The 20,072-nt window shown below is 44.4% G+C and overlaps 1 protein-coding gene across 1 annotated transcript in view; it reads right to left on the reverse strand.

The window, feature by feature from the left end:
* DNAI1 (dynein axonemal intermediate chain 1) overlaps window positions 1-20,072 on the reverse strand; it is a 139,195-nt gene that overhangs the window by 23,774 nt on the left and 95,349 nt on the right. Inside the window, exons 17-19 of the mRNA XM_062513179.1 lie at window positions 18,208-18,356; window positions 17,268-17,367; window positions 4,655-4,840 (exon numbers count right to left, since the gene is read on the reverse strand). Of these exons, the coding sequence (XP_062369163.1) occupies window positions 4,655-4,840; window positions 17,268-17,367; window positions 18,208-18,356 (435 nt within the window). The remainder of the gene's footprint in view (window positions 1-4,654; window positions 4,841-17,267; window positions 17,368-18,207; window positions 18,357-20,072) is intronic.

Below are 20,072 nucleotides of genomic sequence, written 5' to 3' on the forward strand. Positions count from 1 at the left end.
CAGAGGTTAAGCCAGGATACTTTAGCAGTTTTTAAAAAGAAACCAAAGCCTATGAGCAGCTACATTCTTCTGACCATGATGACAAAATGCTTTAATTTCTTCCAAACCTTGAATGAAACCCAGAAGGCTCACTAATTAAACAGCGCTGCCCCAAACTGATTCTTCTTACAGCAATGCTTCCCTTGGGTGACTCAACCACCAAGGTCGTTGCAAAATTAGGAATGATACTTTATTAGTTATAACAATTCCTGCCTGACATCCACTGCAAATATTTAAAGAGTGCTTGGAGTCTAAAAGTGGCTTGGATGTCAGCAGAGAGTCACTTGTTCCTACTACTGCATTTTAAAGTACTGCAGGCATTTTTGTCCCCCCACCTCGGAGCAGAAGGACCCAAACTAGTTTCACCTCATGGAAATAAACACATCTTGGGACAAGAGAATCTCTCTGTCCTGCCCCAGAGACTTCACTCTGTAGAGGTAGGGAGAGATCCCAGAATTCAAATCCCCCTAGCACAGACACAAGGTCACCCACTGTGCTTCATATCCCTTGTACACAGGACCCCTGTGCCCTCTGTGTGCCCTTGACACAAGTGCCTGATGGGTGGCAGAGACTCCGTCTCCAGCTTCCTCTCAACAACAAATGCACCTTTCCTATAAGCCACTATGAGTTTAGGATGCCAGAACTCACAAGGAATTTTAGGCCTTTTTCAAAGATTTTACTGTGTGTCTTGGTGAAAGTCCCTTCTAAAAACACCACCTAAGTGTTTTTGAGAAGTTCCCCCCTTGGCATATTTGTTCTGCCAAGTATTCATAAATGAAACTGTGCTAATGCAGCTGACAGCAAAACTCAGAGTATTAAGTAACACTTCATAAAGATCCCCAAGTGCTTTACAAACTTGAATTAATTAAGCTGCAGGCCAACCCTGTGAATTATTTAAAGAGATCTTGAACCTTCTCTCCTTGCTCAAAAACATGAAGAGAGGAAGGGACCAAGGTCTGATGAGAACCAAAGCATCCTTATCATCCCCATTTCCACTTATCCACCACACCACCTTTAACTAACAGCCAAAACCCAATAAACTCAGAATGGCTGAAATCTCAGGATTAATTCAGTCATTTTTTGTAAGGTCTATATTGCAAGTCCAGCAATAGCCAAGTAATCTGCAGAATATGGAGCAGACAGCACTGTGTCTGTTTTGAGGGGAAGCATGGGGTTTGAAATGATATGGCTATTAAGAGTTCTCCCAAAACAGGCAGATTTTTCTGCAAGTTTTACCTGTCAAAAGCCTGTCAGCTGTTTGAGAAGGCAACCCCCTGTGGCATCAGTGTGAAACAGAGGGGTAGTGAGACCTGGATGAGCCTCTGGCTGCCCTGTCCTTTTGGCATCCTGGGTTCTGCCAGAACTCAGCGAAAGGCACCTTTCTACCTCCAAAGGAGCTGACAGAGCAAGACCAGGCAGCTGAGCCCACAGATGCTGGGACTAGTATTAAGGCCCCAACCTTCAGAAGCACTGGCTGTGGCTTGTCCACTTGATTGTCAGGCAGTTTTCCCCACTGGGCTCTGCGGGCATCAAGTGGCAAAGAGAACAGCCTGGGATACCCAGGTACTGAGCCAGGCATGGACAGGTTTTTCTATCTGCAAGGAGGCAGCTGGGATGTCAGGACTCCTCTGCACAGTTTTGGACCTTCTTCACTTACAAAAGTCTCTTGAAGCTTTCTGACTGTCAACTCCAGCCTGAGGAACCCCAGAAAAGAGGGAAAAGTTGAGTCACTTTACAGAGGAAAGCTGATTGCATAGAGTAAGGGTGTAAAGAGCACACTGAGTTGATCTTTAGAGGAGCCTGGATCAATACTCTGGAAGTACATCTGACTTCCTACCGTGAGATGATATTCTTGCAAACACTGCTGGAGGTATGCTGAAAGGACACAAAAGCTGGTGCTGGCAAAGGAAGGAGATAGACAGGAGCACACACTGGATGGCACAGCCTGTTCTGACAGGGCTTGATCTCCCCCTGCTAAAACATTCTCTTCCATCAGCTGAATCTCCTCACCGCTTGCTCACTAATGGCATTGAGCAGGCTAGGCCAGATCCATCACTTTGCCACCACAGTGCATGTAAAGTGTTTTAAATCCTCCCATCTTTCAGGCTGGCTGCAGTCAAGGAACCTGCACATATAATCAGTCATGCCTAAATATCCCTTCTTCTTCTCCACATGTGTGGGGAAGTTTTAGTTCAGTGTTCAATGTTCCTTCAAACCTAACCAGGCCAGAAGAAGACAGATAGCTTAATAACATCAGAGCAGAAGATTCCATTTCCATCCCATTTTTGTGTTGTGTGGGATGTAGTTATGTATTGGTTTATGGTCAGCAGTAAGTGTTGGAGTTACTCCTAAACACACAGTTTAAATTGCTTTGTCAACAACATGCAATTTGCCTTTACAGAAGGTCAGCAAAGAGAAATGACAACATTCATAACTGCATGGAGGGCTGCTGCTAGCCACAAGGAGAAGAAGTAGACATTTGAATTTACACCTGAAGGATGGGATGCCATCCAGGCAAGCTTGAGGACTGTGTCCCTGGGAACATCATAAAGTTCAAGGCCATGTGCAGGGCTGCACTTGGGTCAGGGTGAACCCTGGTGTCAGCACAGGCTGGGCATGAACAGATGGAGCAGCCCTGCCCAGAAGGACTTGGGGATGCTGTGGGTGAGAGGCTGAACATGCTTCAGCCATGGCACTCACAGCCCAGAGAGCCAAACGTGTCCTGGGCTGCATCCAGAGCCCCGTGGGCAGCAGGGCAGGGAGGGGATTCTGCCCCTCTGCTCTGCTCTGCTGAGACCCACCTGGAGCACTGCATCCAGAGCTGGGGTCCAGCACAGGAGGGACAGGGAACTATTGGAGCCAGTCCAAAGGAGAGACACAAAGATGATCAAAGGGATGGAGGATCTCTCGTATGAGGAAAGGCTGAGAGAGTTGGGTTTTTTCCCAGCCCAGAAAAGAGAAACCTAAGGGGTGGCCTAATTGTGGCTTTCCAGTACCTGAAGGGAGCCTACAAGAGAGATGAAGAGGGACTTTTTATAAGACATGTTGTGACAGAGTAAGGGTGAATGGCTTCAAACTGATAGTGAGTAGGTTTATATTAGATATTAGGAAAAAATAATCTATTGTGAGGGTGGTGAGGCACTGGAACAGGTTTCCCAGAGAAGTTGTTGATGCCATATCACTTGGAAATATTCAAGGCCAGGCTGGATGGAGTTCTGAGCTACCTGGTCTAGTGGAAGGTGTCCCCTGCTCAAGGCAGGGGTTTGGAACTAGATGGTCTTGAAGGTATCTTCCAACCCAACCCATTCTATGTTTCCGGACCACAGTGCAGTATTGCTGGATGCTGGTCAGTCCACAGCCAGGGTGAAGAGGAGAGCAGCCACATTTATGTGTGTGTGACTTCTTTGAACTGCTTAATTCCTTGTGCAGGCAGGGGTCACAGCAGACACTGTGCTCACCCATGCCCAGGAAGGACCTCACAAAGCACCAAGGAAACTTATCCTGAGTCAATCTAATGACAACCCAGAGAGCTTCAACAGACTTAAGCTGAAGTTTTGCTGCAAATAGAAAAGTGTGAAGCATAGGAGAGATTCTTCTCCACAGCTTCAACTCAGCCCCAAACAAATTGCCATGCTACTGTTTTCTATGCCCTCTCTGCACAGGGAATATTCTCATTTCCATTGGCAGCCAGCTGAAGGAACCTTTTAAAAATCATTCTGAGGACTCTGGAGTGACACTTGGGTGATTAGTTCCTGGCCAAAGACCCTGCCTAATACAGCAGATTAGTAGAGTATATAAAACATTTGGGAGTACATAAATAAAAGATGATCATCTTGAGAAATTGCTCTCTTGGATCGGTTCTAAAAAGCCTGAAACTGAAAGACTCCACTTAACACAAGACAACTGGATATGAGAATTACAAGGGTGTAAAAGGACATTGCATTTACAGCCATTCAGCTCATAGCTGGATGAAGACCATAAAGATAATTCAGTAATAGATCCATGTAAGAGATATTATCATCCTTCACAATTGGCTCTTACGGATGGGTGAAAAAAAACTTCACCAGTCTACAGAGGCACATGTATCTCCTTGATGTCACTAAAGACAAGGATCCCAAGTCTCCTTGTCTATTAAAGTTACTGCTTGTTCATTTACAGGAAAGTTGTCATGGTGGTCAGGGGACAGGCTCTGATGCAGGAGCACAAGAAGACAAGCAGTGTGATTTCTGTGGGAGGACTTGGGCAAGAGTTGGGTTCTCCTTTACTTAATTTCAAGGAGTTTTGCAAATAGAACCCAAAACTCGGAAAATATGTGAACTTTGGGAAACAAATTAACATCTGCAGAGCTTGTCTGGACTGTGGTGACAACTGGGGACAGCAAACCCCCTTCCCACCAGTCCCCCCTCCTTACCAGGAGCAAAGTGAGTCCTCTTGCTCAAACAAGAACAGACACAAGGATTTAACATCCCAGACATCCTACTCAAAAGGCTTGAGGTAATTGTAAGTATCTTGCTGGAGAGAGGAGCTTTGCCAACACCATTCCATGGAAGGAGAGTGGACAGTGACAAGGCCTGAAGACACCTTCTGTGGCTGGGGGAATGCATCTCCTCCTTACCTTGGGCTTCTTGCGCAGATTGGGAGAGAGTTTCAAGCAGGTGATGAGGCCTCGCTCATCTCCAACAAGGATGATAGGGTAGACAGGATTAAACTGGATGTGTGTTGCTTTGTTTTTCTTCCTGGTCACCACTAGCTGGGTGCAGAGAGGTTCAAGCTTATTAATGTTCAGATCAAACACATGGGCCTGGGGGGAAAAAAGCAAAGAACACAAAAGGGATTAATTAGGCAAGAACATCTCTCTGACAGAATGATGGCTGGAGAAATCAGAAATAAAAGATTCTATTGCAAAAACGTCCCAGGCACAGCACACAATTACCATCTGTGCTCAGGGCTGTGGTCTTCTTTAAAGTAACCAGCGTGCAGAAGTCAGCTGCTGCTTGTGAGCAACTGTCCCCCGACTGCAGAGGTTCACAGATAGAGGACCACATCACTGCTTGGTGCAAGCCTTGGCAAGGCTCCAAGCTGATCTGGGCTGGAGAAGGCTCAGAGCCAGCACTGCTAACCCCACAGACCTTAATCTCCCTTCTCAGTGCAAGTAACAAGACAAGCAGGTGTTAAATGAGAGTCTAACACAGATTGATGCCCAAAATGGGCAGTGCTGTCAGAAATTCTGATTACTGCTTATTACAGAGCTCTCTAACATTTTCAGCTTAATAATAATAATAATAAAGACACAAACCAGTAAGTAATAGGGAAGTGATGGGAGCAGCTGTAGTATGATTAGCGTGTACCCTGGGGTAATGCCAGAGAAGCACAGGACAGCTTGGCAGCTCACTCCAGCCCAGACACTAAACCTGCACACAAGTCCTTCTCACACAGCATCAGTGAGAAAAGTGCCAGGTAAAGATTAGCCAAACAGACAAGGTAAGGATGGAGGGAGAAAGGCCTGAGAACCTTCTCAGGCATGAGGCCCACTGGCATGGACTTCAGACCTCTGGCCCAGTGACACAGACCTGCCACATCCCCAGCTGCACAATAATGCACATTTCATTGCGCAGAGGAAAGAGTGGCAGTTACTTGAGCGAATTAATTAACATTATCTCCCAATAATTGGAATTAGCTCCAGTTACTGATACAGACTGCGAAAGCTAATAAAACATGATGTGCCTCTCCTCCCCAGGGCTGAGGTGAGCCATTTCCAGCATCCCGGATTTCCACCTGGTATCCACCATGAAGACTTTCAGCCTTACGTTTCTCTTCCCTTTTCTGTCTTCAGAAAAACTAGGAAGGGAATGCTTTATACTAACAAGTACAGTGGGAATAGAGAGGAAATTAGAACTGAACTACTTGTAAACCTCCTTCCAGCTGTGTCTTGTTTACCAGCACTTGAGAGACAAAGGAAACATGTAATTTCAATAGTATGCCATGCTGACAATTTGCATCTAGGAATTATCTGAAATCAGACAATGCTACTCTTTAAAAGCTTATTCCAAAGTGTGTGGAAGGTATCAAATCATTACATGTACTTTCCCATTACGCACCAATGAGTCGGTGAATTTTATCTGAATCCATTTATAGCATAGAGCTGGGCCATGTGCAAGCACATGTCTCAGGCAGTCTCATGAACTGCTGTGTCTTCATAGGACTAAAAGTCTAGGAATTTGTGATGTCCTTGGTCTAAGCAGGAGAACAAAGTTCTTACAGATGCAAAAAACAAGAAAAGGAACACTGCCTCCAGACTGAAGTAAAACAAAATGGAAAAGTGCTTGAAAAGTAGACAGGGTTATCAAGATGTATTTTGAAGAAATCCATGACAGTACAATTCAAGAAGGGAATACAAAACATCAGCCACAGACAAGGATCTGAAGTTTGGAGAGCCCTTCCCCAGTCAGCAGAAGCATAGGTGAAAGAACAGCAGCATTTTTATCTGTTTAAATTACTAGATGCCAGGATTACACTGTGAATTTTGACCTGACACTTGAGGTCTCAAAGCCCAGCAAAAGCAACTTCAATTTCCTGCCTCTCGACATAAATCAAGGTGGCTCTTCTGGCTTGTACTTTACACCTGCTGTCTTACTTACTTACTACCTCAGAAAAGGAACAAGCACTCTTTCAAGCACACCAGTCTCCCAGGAGCTACACTCATTACAGATCTGATTTCCTGCCTTCATAGAATACATTTTTATTAATTTAGTAATCTAAGAGCCTGGGAAATGCTCACTGATTGAGTAGCACCATTCAATCTAGCAAAAAAAAATAAATAAATAAAGTTACAGTGTCCAGGTTTCTTCTTGGCAGCCAGGTCTGCACTGCTCTCTGTATGGCTGTCAATGTACCCCCCGCCAACATCCTGCCCAGCCCTACATTGGAGAAAGATGGCATGGCCAAAGGCTCAGTGCTGGAGTGCTGAGCAATTTAAATTACTCTGGGTGAGGCTGTTTCTCAAAAATGTCACGAACAACCCAGACAAGCACAATCCCGGGGACAAGAACTTGAAACCATCAGCAATGTGGAGAAGGTCAAAAGCAAACAAGTTTATGAATGTTCCTACTATAAAGCTCCTCTTTTATGAGCTTCTAAACAAATGGGCTTGTTTTCCTTTGCCAAGGGAATCGTGGAAAAGAACAAACTATTTCAGTTCTTCAGCTGGAAACATCAGCCTCCTATCAGCTGTTAGACACACCAGATGGAGGGGTGGGCACTGAGAAGGACTTCAGAGGCCTTGATTTAGATACTCACAGTTACTCTTAGGAGAAAGGGAAATGGGGTCAGAGCAACACTGGTCTTGATGCTTTGGGAGTTGCCTAAAAGGGGAACAGGGCTTCCCACAGCACTTGAGGCAAGTTAATAGTGCTGCAAAGCAGCAGAGCTACATGCAGCCAGCACCATCTGTAGATCTGCCTAGGGCTTTCTGCCCAAAGAATGAGTGATTGAAAACCTGCAGCTCTCCTTGAGACTCCTAGTCCCCTAGTCTCAGGGTCCTTAGACCCCAGCTCTGCTGGCTCATGAAATTGAGTATTATGGAGTGGGGTGTAGGCTGGATCTCCCATCAGTGAGACTCATCAACAATACATAGTTTTCTCTCTATCCCAGTGCCATGGTGGCCCCTGCTCAAAAATTTACTTCTTGCACATAGACATGGCCTCTCAGGTCTTGGAAGATGACCCCTCTGAGTATATGACCAGAGAAGAGCAACCATGACCCACACAAGTGCTACCCAACCCCATGTGTAACTTGAGTATCAAATTCATGGAGAGCCAGGATGACCAGAACCAGAACCACATCCAAACCCTCCTTCATGGAGCACAGGTTCCAGGGCAGGCACCCATCCAGCATCACCCACACAAGAACTGATACTCTGACACTGTCAGGTAGCTGGTACAGAAGGGCATTTTTATAATAGCTGTTAACTTGTGTCATTATCCTTTCAGAGTTTACAAACCAGTGAGAGTCTTTCTCTTTTCTGCCAGCTCTGCAGGCCTCTTGTTATGCTGTTGAGGCTGGTCCTTCACTGCAGGAGCTGAGACCTGCGGCTACCACATTTGCTCATCCAGGAGCAATTTAGAATCCAGAGAGTGAAGGTTTCAAACCTCTGGTTTTCAGACCTCAAAAATCTTTCAGTTTTGGTGAACATGAGCAGAGAATGAAGCAGAAGTCTCCTGACAAACTCATTTCGATACCTTCTGCAGATTCCATAGAAACAAGTGAGGAATCTGAAGGGCCTGGAACCTTGCTGCTCATAGACCACAGCAGACACCTTATTATTTTTCTGCTAATTAACTAAATATACAATGGGTAAGGACACGTCAGTTCTTTTTTACAGAGTACTTAGGAACAATATTTGGTCACTTGGTTAAGGAACACAAATCAGACTCCAAGAACAAGAAACATGGAGAAAGACACAATGAGAGATGTAAAATAAATCTGAAAATGTCTGAAATATGAAAGTGCAAGAATTCCCTTCTGTTTCACCCATAGCGACAGGAGAATAAAACTCTGGGTAATAACCAATTACTCTGACAGCAATTTTATTTATGATCCTTGTAAACCTCTGTGCCTGTTCCAAGAAAGCCCAGGAGAAGATGCAGCACTTCCAAATGAAGCCCAAGCTGCTGAGTTAAGTAGTTCCTTGCAACATGGGGATTTATGAGCTGGTCAACCACAATCAAAAGAAACCTAAACCCACAGTACTGAAGTGATGGGCAAGCTGGTAGTAGATAAGCCAGGCAGATGTTAAAAGTAAATTTCTTGATGGAAGGGCAGCAATTCTGCTAAGTTTCTGCTTGAAAACAAGCACTGAATTTAAGTAGATGCCCATTTTTCTCTGAGGTGCGACCAAGTGAATTTTGCAGTTTCTGATGCTTTTTATCCAATTAGAACAATTTCAAACTGTTTCACAGCAACAACAGAGTTTCTCTTCATGCTTGATGTACAGGCAATAACAGATCTAAGTCTATTGTATCACCGTTGCAGAAAATGTTTGACATAAATGAGCTGCTTTGACGCTTGACTTCCAAACAGCCAGAAAAGAAATCCATCTCAGTCTTATCCAGACCAACAGCTCTTCTGTCTATAAATCATGCTAATGCGTTCCACCTCCTAAAATCCAGCTGTTCCCCACTGCAACTCAACATAGCTCCTCAGTAAGAATGGCACAGTGCTTGTTCAAGGTTAATATCACAGCTCCAGCACCATACCACATTCAGAGCTTTGAATTTATTTTTCCCACCTGCTTAACCAACTGCACTTATAGCTTGAAAGCCAGCTTAGGCTCTCATCTGCTCAGCACCTCTGGGGTGGCTTGGACCCCTCTGTCCTTATAGCCATTAGCTACCTGCCCTGAGGCAACAGGGAGGGAAAGGTAAAGGGATGTGGGGGAAAGCAGAACCCTCAGCAGAACCTCTCTGCAGCAGAACAAACGACTTGATTTTTGTGGCTCATGAAGAAGGGAACTGAAAAGCTACTTTGACCAACACTGCCTTTATTTTGTCCTCAAACCACTACTGAACCTGCCATGGCTGGAGCCTTCCCTGTACTTTTATTCCAGTCTTATAGGCCTTCATTCCCCAATGGGCTGGATAATGCTAACATGTTCAAAAACAACCTGATGACATCCAGAACCAAGACTGGGGAAAAATATATATATGTGTAAGAACAAGGCAGATATGCCTGGTACCTTGGCAACAAAGAATAAAATCAGTGTAAGAGCAAAAGGTGAGGGATAATTTAATACCATGCTGCCCTTTACCAGTTGACATCTCTTTCAGTGCTTGGCTTTCACTGTCCTTTTGATCGATTTACCTCATTTTCTTGACTGAATCATGATCCCTCATCCATTCGCAAACTCCACAGATGATTTGTTTCAAACTCTCAGGTAATACATTTAACAAGTGGGCAGGCCACCCCCAGACTCTGTCTAGCACCATGACAGCTGCTGGAGCATGCCAAAGGCACTGGACAGACAGGGCAGCCCAGCCTGCCCTGCACTGGAGACATTAGTTTGCTTGATTCCTATACTGCCACTGTAGCAAGAACAGGTTGTAATACAGTTAATTTTCTCTACCAGGACATTTTTCACTTATAAATGAATGCTGCAAGATATTCTTGGTCCCTCTGACATGCAGGTCAGTCAGAGTCCTGGCAGGAGTAAAGGAAAGCTGACTCAGAAAACATTCATTGCCTCCCTGCTTCTGCAACGACAACACAGGAATCCTGATCATCAGTGGTCCTGATCATAAAATTCATAGCCTTTCACAATGCTTTCATGCTACTGATAAAAGAATAGGCTTCAGCTCTGTATGTATCTCCAGGTATGTACAGAGGAAGCTTTCTGCTTGGAGGATGAGCAGGCATGTGTGAAAGCTACTTCTTGGGCTGAGCCAGCCAGGAGCCAGCTGCATGTTCTGAAATATGGGAGAGGGCCAAGAACATCTCTCTGTCCGGCAGTATCCTAGCCCAGTGCTTCAAGGCACATGACACAGCAGGGAAAAGAATGCCTGTCACCTGACTTAACTGTAGGACTGCATCTCTTATCTTTTCCTCATTCAGCAAGAACTGGGTCATTCCCAATTTGACATGGTATGAAAACAGCATCAGCCTTAGGTGATTTGACTCAGCTCCCACAAGTCAGTAAGAAATCAAAGCCTCAGCATGTAGAAGAGCTGCTATTCACTCAGACAAGCTGAGGACCATTTGGCCTCTTCTGGAAACCCAAAGACATTGTTTCACAAGAAAGTACTAGCTTATCCAAGCTAAATTCCTTGTCAGTCACTAGTTCTGCCAGCCTGGCTCTCCCCTGAATGCCTCAGTGATTAGAATAAAACAGTGTACTCAAAGTCAACCTGTAAACATATGCTACATCCCCTTCCTCTGATCTACCAGGCCTGTTATTCTTAAGAACAACATTAGATTGTTTTTATGTGATACAGCCTTAGTAAAACCTTACTAGATTGCCTGCTCCTTGATCTACCAGTGCTCACAAATAGAACAACCAATGATTTGTCGCAGGATCTTTCTGGGTACCTTTTTTAAGATGTCTGATCTCTTCTGCACTGTCACAGTACCAAATACTGGGCAGAGTGTCTTTCTTTACAGTTTTCTGACACTTCCCTACTCTGCCATCCACCACAAATACCTGATAAAGAACAGGGAGATGGTTTCAACCAGTCCTTTAAGTGCCTCAAGGCAAATCTCCCAAAGCTGAGCTACCTGAATACACACCCCAGTTGTGCCAAATCCCCTGTGCTCTCTCTGCTGGGACTCACAGTCAGTGGTTCATTCAGTCCCTGATGTCAGGCTGAAACTGTCCTCTCCCACCATGGCCAAGCTCCATCTCTTCTCATGCTGTCAGGGTCCTGGCTATGCCCTGCCAGGGAGAGTCAGCACTGCAGGCTGGGGCAAGGGCAAGGGCAGGCAGTTGCACAAGAAAGGGAAGCACCACATCTGATGGGAGAGGCAGCCACTGGTCTCTGCTACCTGCAACCCAAGGCAGGCCATCAAAGCTGCTCACAAGGCAGACACTGAACTGTCATGGTTTGGAGATTGGCATTTAAAATGAACCTGCACAGATTGGAGGTCATTATAAAATGCCAAGGAAGAAAGATCAAGGTTCAGGAGCTGCTATCTCTGTATAGAAGGATTTGACAGACAGCTGGAGGCTCTCAGTGGGCAAAACAACACAAATCCAAACTTGCAAATTCAAACCTACATGAGAGCCATTCCTAGCAGTGAATTAATTAATTAATTAAGAGCAGAGAGAGGCAGCTTTATAAACTCTTGCAGGTTCTCCCAATGGACTCTGTACCCCCCATAGGTCTTTATGCAAAGTCTAGCAGATTAATCAACATACAAAATCTTTTGAGATGCTGTCAAAGCCATTTTTTTGATTCACACATCCATGAAGCAGAAAAAGGCAAACTTAGTTCCTGTGTGCCTGAATGAACTAGTTAACCTCAGCGGATCAGTTTTGTCAAAATGCTGTATTTCACAGTCTGAAAAAGCAATAGCTTTAGTAATGAAAAATTGGCCTGTGAGCCTCTCTTTAAAAATACACAATTCCTGTAAAGCCATTGACAAAAGGGATTGAAATTTGACTTTGTAGTGAAACCAACTACCATGCTGATAAAGTCACCTAACCTGCAATCAGTAGCTAATGGATGTTAGTGAGCAGTAGTGCCCTGAGATGTCCATTTTGAGGCTTGAAGCATGGTATGATGGAAATGGGGGCTGCATCAGTATAAAAGTGAGGGCACAGAGCCATAACAGCAAACCAAGGTCCTCCAGGCCAGCTCTATTCCCTAAAAACAGCTGCTAGTGTAGAGAAATGCCAATGCACAAAGAGCCTGGTGGCAAAGGGAGGAAAATGGGGAACAGTCTAATTGGCACAAAGTGAAGGCAGCATTAATCTTGGGACTCTGACCATCTATCTCATTGAGTGCTGACATGCCACCAGCCCTTGTTCTAAAGCTGACTCTCCAGCAGTCCACATCAATCTCAAAGACTCAGCAAGGATTAAGAATGAGCCTTTTAGGTTTTGCAGCAGAAGAAAATGAACAGTTTTACAAGAAGCAGACACTTATGCTGCAAATACAATTTCAAAGCCACTTTAAGAAAGCTCCTACCCTCTTCAGCCTACTCAAAGGTCTTTCTGGGTGATGGCAAAGAGACTCATGCTCATTCAGTGTCTTTACACCCCTGCAATTGCCCTAGTCATGGTGCAGAGAGCCTGGAAAGACCTTGTCCCAGCCCTGCAGAGCTGGCGGTGGCCCCATAAGGTATGGATAAACCCCCTGGGCTACTGCAGAAGTTGAGGAGGAAAGACTCAAATGCAGCAAGGGCATCTGTAGTCATGTTCACTGTCCTGACACCTCAGGGCAAAAGCATCAACAGATGAGAGGCCTGCTGGTACCCCTGATTCATGCCCTACAAAGAGAGAACTAAATCAAAAATACCCAGGGAAATATTTGCAAACCTGAAAGGTTTAACATGCCTCTTGTCTGCAAAATCATTCATGCTTTAAAGACAGAATTTGGCTATTGCTTCAAGTCCATGCTAAATGGGCAGCAAGTTTCTGCAAATGGCTCTGTGTACACTCACACATGTGCCAGCACTAAGAAAGTGCTTCTCTCTTCACTGAGAAAGGAAGGGCATCAAGACCAGCTGGCAGAATACCCTTGGCATGTTATCCTGTGAGTTAGATTCAACAGAAGGTTTGTCTTCAAGGCTTCACATTCAAAACAGTTGTACAAACTGTTTGTAAAATAGGTTTATATAAGCAGGAAAGAGCACACGCGCTTCCTGAGCAGCAGCACAAACCATTAACTAACTTCCTGAAGGTTTGGGTTGTTTCAAGTATTTCACATCTTGAAAGGTCAACAGTTTCATTAATGGGGAAAAGCCCTGGAGCACATTTCCTACCAGTTTTCTCTGCAGAGTAAACACTTTGATGGTATTTATCTTGAGGCTATCAATACTTAATACAGATGGTTATACCAGGACCTTCCTCTTGCTGTACTAGTAATTAAGAACACAGCCCACAAAAACATGAGAGCAAATGGACTTGTACTGTGTACAAGCCTGTGGTAAAACCCCTGGGATCTTCCTTTTCACACAGGACATTTCACAGGGTCACCAGATCAGAAAGCAATTCAGGTTGAAAGAGACCCACAAAAGTCTCTAACCTTCTGCTTAAAGAAGGGTCAACTCTGAGGACAGACATGGCTGGTCAGGGCTCTGTCCAAGCTGGTCTTGAGAGACCATGGACAGAGACTGCACAGCCTCTTTGAGAAGCTATTTCACTATCTGACTGCCTTCAGAGCTAAAGTTTTTTCATATATCTAGCCCAAACCCTTCATTTCAACTGACTTCAGCTGTTGTATCTCATAATCACTTCATGTTCTACTGGGAAGATCTTGGCTCGAACTTCCCAATGACCTCCTTGAAGGAACTGGCAGGCTGCTGGGCTCCTTCTCCAGCCTGAAAAAGTCCAGTTTGACCACACCATCACACCCGTTGCTTAGAACAGCTATGACCCACAGTCTGGGATCCAGCCAGGTTGGACACTTGTGATATGAGTCTTCAACTTTGTTACAAGGTGCATGTAACAATTCATGCATGAATTCTTCACACACACACGTGGAGGAAATGCCAACATAATTTCCCTCTTCAATGAAAATAAGTAAAAGAAGACCAAGAGGAAATTTCAGGTACGACTCCTAGTTTTACATGTTTCAACTATTTTTTTATGCTCTACGTTTAAGGTGGACTTAAAGCAAACTCCCAAAAGCAAATGCTGCTGAATGCTGCAGGACTGAATTCCATACCTTCCATTTTTTTGCCCTCTGTCTTTACAATAAGGTGACCAATATCTCCACGTTTCCTGTACCCTAAATGGAAGTGTACAGATATTCAAATCCACCTCCATTTTTTTTTTTTAATTTCCAAAGTGAGTCTCTCATCCCAGCAAGCCTTTTTCTTCCTGTCAGGCTTTTACCATCTATAACACAAGGTGTTCTCTTTTATGAATCTCTGTTTATGATCTTTCTGAAATAAAATGATCAGCAAACAGAGCAGGAAACTAAGGAAATTAACCAGAACATGATGGAGAGCAATGGCAGCAGTTACTATTGAATGGAATTGGTGGAAACTATTGGTGGAATGTGCACACTTGGGTTATTTATGAAGAGGCAGTGCTGTCCAAAGCAGATGCCCAGCTGCCAACAAACACATTTTATCATAATGACTCTGATATTTACAGCTTTTATTAAATCCCTACCTCCTGGATTCATGAGGATTAAAAGATTTTTATACTCTAAAATGCCTCAATTTCCAAGTCAGTCTTAGGGGGCTCATACACATTTTGGACACATAGCATCAGCTTGAATAAGAAAAAGTGTTTTAAAGAATATGCTGGGTATCCCTTGAAGAGTGCAATTAGGGCCTGGTTTTAAAACCACCTCCAGGCAACCTTCATATTTTACAGGCATGATTATGTGCAGATGCCAAGATAGAGGCAGTTTGTAAACAGGAGGCCTTTAATGCTTTATTTTCTGGCTTAATGTCCTGTATTTTTCTGTTCTGGAGAATCATAGAACATCCTGTTAATGCAGATTTTTCTTTTCCCCAGCATTAATGGAGCCTGCCCTTTGTGAGGCGCTGAGTTATTCAGAAGAAGTGCATTCTGCTACAACGTAGAATATATCCACAATAGAAAAGGCTGTAAACAGCTATTTATTCTACTTCCACTGCAGATCTAGAAGGTTCTGTTCAATAGCAACTATGCAGTGTCTCAGACACACCCTGCTGCAGCCAGCATGGTTAGTAGCTAACACACAGAGTATTCCTATCAGTATCAGACTTGGCCAGCCTACTGCAATAGGAAAGCAGCTCTTGCCTGGACCTGTCCTGCTAGCCAGCCCAGTTTGGGGCTACTCCTGGTTGATGGCCACTCTTCTCAGAATTTGGGATAGAAGGCATAAAGCAGAATCAGACCCTATTAAATTAGCTTCTATTTAGGACTACTGATTTAGATCCAAGGATAGCCAAGTGAGATACTTTAAGGTGCAGTGCTGCCAACTCAAACTGGCTTTTGCTTTATCAGCAGCCTCATATAGACTCCAGGTCCATGGATGCTGTGGCTAATGCTAATGGTTAGGACAAGCTGTGGGTGGGAGGGGAAGACCCCACAGTGCAAACTTTTGCCAAGACCACAGCAGTTTCTCTGCAATAGGTAAAGCTCTGAGAAAGAACTCAAGTGGGATGAAGCATCTCTAGAGGTGAACCATCACTGCCAAAACTTGACCACATAAGTAGGAAATCCAAGTACACGGAGTGTTTGCCCTCCATCTGTTGGATGGATGGATCTGCTGCCTAGGATGTATCCCTGCCTACAGACATCTCCATCCTTTTCCCCACAGTTGGGCACCAGGACGCAGCTGGGGTACCCATAGCTCTCTGCCCTGCTCATCCCAGCACTCATTCAAAGCTGTGACTGCCAGCAGAACCCCTGCACACACAATGTCACTGGTGGAAAACAAGTCAGAGGGTGTGACTGATGCACTGAATGCACTCACTGCCTTTAAGCAGGCCCTTCATTTGGTGTATAGGAGACTGGAGACAGATCCACAAAAGAAGAACCCAATTCTGGCCGTGACTGTGAAAAAATAGCATTGACATTCTGTAGGCTGTGGCATTCTGTGGCATCTTCCAGGGAGACCAGGTGACCCAGTGAAGAGACTTCTATTGCTTAGGAGAGACAAATTCACAGCCTGAGGCACTGTATCAGTGAAATTATTTTCTTGCTATAACATAAAGGTAAAACTACAATAAAGTAGCCAAGGCATCAATTCAGTGATAGGGATATGTAAAAGCTATCCTTTTGCTAGAGTGATTCTGGACAAACTGCACAGACTTTCCAGTTCATACCAGCTAAACACAAAGCTCATGGTAATACAGTAATGTGCTCTTACAGTATTCAACCAGTATTGATGGATAGCTACATGTCCCAGCTACTTGCCAAGCCCAAATTAACCATCTAAGCTACTGCAATATATGGCTAGAGGCAACAGTATAACTGCCATCATGCCAATATTAGGATTTCAGAGTTCATTACCAAATTATTACCCTCAGAGACAGTCCCACATTGTGGAAAAATTTTGATTTTATTTAACTGGAACACAGTTACTGGCTGACTCTAGGCATATTACTATAATTGATTTTTAAATATAACTGTAAGTATATAACAACTTTATTCTGTTGTTTCTCTACACCTTGAAAATTCGGAACCAACACCCTGATGCCAGCTTGTATAGGGGAGTTCTGATCTGGAACATTATCTACCCATCCCCAGAAATGTACTGGGGATTTAATATCGAGGAACTTCTGTGTTTTAGTTGTACCATGCGAAAGCAGTTGTACCTGCACTCACATTAACAGGGTAACAGGAGAGCAGGGAGGGACTTGTATGCATTTGCAACACCTGTTTTGAGAAGGACTGAGAGATTAATGCCCAGGGATGTGTACGCCAAAGGCAGAAAAGCACAGGACATGGTAGGTTCTTGCTGGTGGCTCTCTTATATGTTTGACAGGATTGGGCTGGCCCATTCCCATGCTCACCCTAATCTCCTCTGACTTTCTCTCAGCTCAAATCAGCAGTGTTGCTCCCAGCCTCTCACCTGGCCATCAATGGTGACTGCAGCAAACACCGTGGAGGAGTAAGGAGACCATGCAACATCCCCTACAGCAGTACTCAGGTCATAAACAAACATTGGAGTCCTATAAGAAAAGTCACAGAGAGAAGAATTAATGTAAACACATGCCAGTCTGGAAGTGTAACTGAGCCATGAACACTTGGATGTTGCACAAGTGAGAAATGGGGTATTTCTCTGTCAGACTACAGTCAGGGTCTGAGCCAAAGGCAAAGCAAAGCTGAGCACAAATACAAATGGGTCAGGATTTCACCTGCTGCAATGAGAAGAAAGGTAGCATGTTTATTTATTTCTTTCTGAAAGCATTTTGAAAACTTCTTCCCAACATACACAGCAAGATGGAGTCTCTCTGGTTAATATTAAGAACCATATGGAAAAAAATTATCTCTCTTCTCTGGACTTCTGACAACATTGAATATTAGAGCAGCATTGGCAACAGGAAATACATGACTCTGACTGATTTACAACAAAATCAATTTCCTGATTGAAACCAGACATTCCTTAACCACTAACCGTGAACTTCATTCTGTATTTTAAAATGTCCCAATTTTTTTTTCCTCTGGCTCTTAGGAGGTTTCTGGCCCCTGAAGCTAGAAGCCAGTCCCTGACATTTCTCTGTAGCATTTCTCTGCCATAGTAGGTCCTGCCTGAAGGAAGCCAGATCTGAGGTAAAGCAGTCAGACCCTGTGCTGAGCTATGCTTCTTGGCAAGTTCCTGCAGCAGACAATGCTATATCTTATATCTCATACCTGGGGAGTACAAATCTGAGTAAAAAAAATAAAAATGCAATTAGTATTATCAACATCTGGGAAGGAAACTGAGACTAAGGTATGAGCAGAGTGAACCTGAGCTACTGGCACGTCAATAACTGGACTTCCTTGACCACACTAGACCCAGCAGGACCTACTTGATGGTGTGATCCCATATCTTGACTGTCCAGTCAGAGCTGCAGGAAATGAAGACTTTCAAGTGGAAGGGATTCCAGCTGACTGAGTCCACAGCCATGTGATGGGCTTCAAACACATCCAGAAACTGGCTTGAATAACTTTTTGAACACTGCAATGGAAAGAACTACTCAGTAATCAGAACTAGACCTCCTGAAGCTTGAACTCATGTAGAAAGATGCCTCTGATGACATGTATGGCCTCTCAGGATCTTTTGGGCTGGCTGGGAAGAGGTGACTGATACCCGGAGGTGCTACTGAAAATTGAGAATTTAGCACATGCTGTTTCACCCCACTTGCAGGCAACATCCTGCTCCCCTCTGCAACACACGGAGATAGGAATTGAAGTTGTATGGTTGAATTGAAACAGCCAGGCCCCAGAGACTATTCTTGACGAGGGGAGCTATACTGCCTTTTTGCCAGCCTGGGCTCCTGCTGTGCTTCTCCTGTATAAATAGAAAGGCAGGGGAGAACATCCCTGTGCTGTTCAGAAGCACTGTGTGCTCACAGCACCATGTACTGCTCAGGAGCAAAAATGCTCACAGCACTGTGTGCATTTGAAGTGTCACAGTTAAAACCTCTAGTAACAGTGCTCTCAGCACACAAATGTCTTACCAGCCTCTTTGACTCTAAGGACTTTGGAAAGATGTAAGTCCTCTCCTGTCACCACCCTAGACAGCGTGCTCAGAGAAACTGCCCCACTGTACAACTCTGCAACTCCTTCTGTTGTGCCACTTGAGACTTTCCAGAGTGGTGCGAGAACCACAGAGGTTGTCCAGGACACAGGCATGTCCCTGACAGGCCAGGGGACCCCACTGAAGGGCAGCCAACTGCAGCCTGTGAATTGGGCAGTGCCTACACAGGCATGCAAGGGTCAGACCAGCAGCATCACAGCTGTGGGTGCTACTGAACTGCAAAATGAAGGATGTCTTCAAGAGCTTGAAAAGGAAAATATTTGGGACCCTCGGAAAAGTCACCTTGTATGTGAGCTTATGAAGCAGGGAGAAATTAAAATCTAATTGGCTGCAAGGGGACTTGATCTAAATCCTGTTAGTTATGTGTACACAGAAATTTTAGGTTATTCTCCCCAAACCTCCTTCCCTCCAAGCACATTAGAGGCTTTCTTCACTAGCAACAAAGATTCCATCTCACATGAAATGTCCTTTTGCTTGTGTTCTCACATGAGTTGCATTCATATATAGCTGCATACAGCAGCTTGGAGCTGGTTTCAGGAGCTTCTGTTGGTTTGCCTCACTACTGTCACAGCAATGACTTTTCATTACTCCATACTGAATGTAGCACCACACCATCTGCCCAAGTAGCAGGACTGCTGAAGTGTTACATGACTTTAATCCTTGCAAACCAAAAATCTAAGTAATCGTAAGGCTCAACTGTTTATTGCAAGTGACACGTTTTGTCTGGGTACTGTTCACTGGTGCAGGTACTGGAATAAATGTGCTAAACCATTCCCACAGTAGCAGCTCTTACACCCCTGAGAGGTTTGTTGTGATAAGAAATGGAAACAAGAAAGTGGCTCATGTCCCACTGAGATTTACTGACAGTGCCTATAAGCTTGCTAATAGTTTGTTGCATACTCTTGTGTTGCTGCCCTGCATTTAATTGTGGGACAGAAGTCTCCTTAAATGTCATGTTTTGTAATGTTACTTCATAATTCTTAATGTTCAGCCACCAGGAAAATCAGTAGTTGGCTTGTTTTGAAAGTCACTTTGCTGGAAACAGACAGAACGGATCACAGGTAAGTGTGTGGATTGAAAGTCATTAATACCTGAGAACTTTGAAGAGCAAGCTTTTAACCAGATTTGTCTGCC

Source organism: Cinclus cinclus, chromosome Z (assembly GCF_963662255.1).
Source record: "Cinclus cinclus chromosome Z, bCinCin1.1, whole genome shotgun sequence".
NCBI classification, from domain to species: domain Eukaryota; kingdom Metazoa; phylum Chordata; class Aves; order Passeriformes; family Cinclidae; genus Cinclus; species Cinclus cinclus.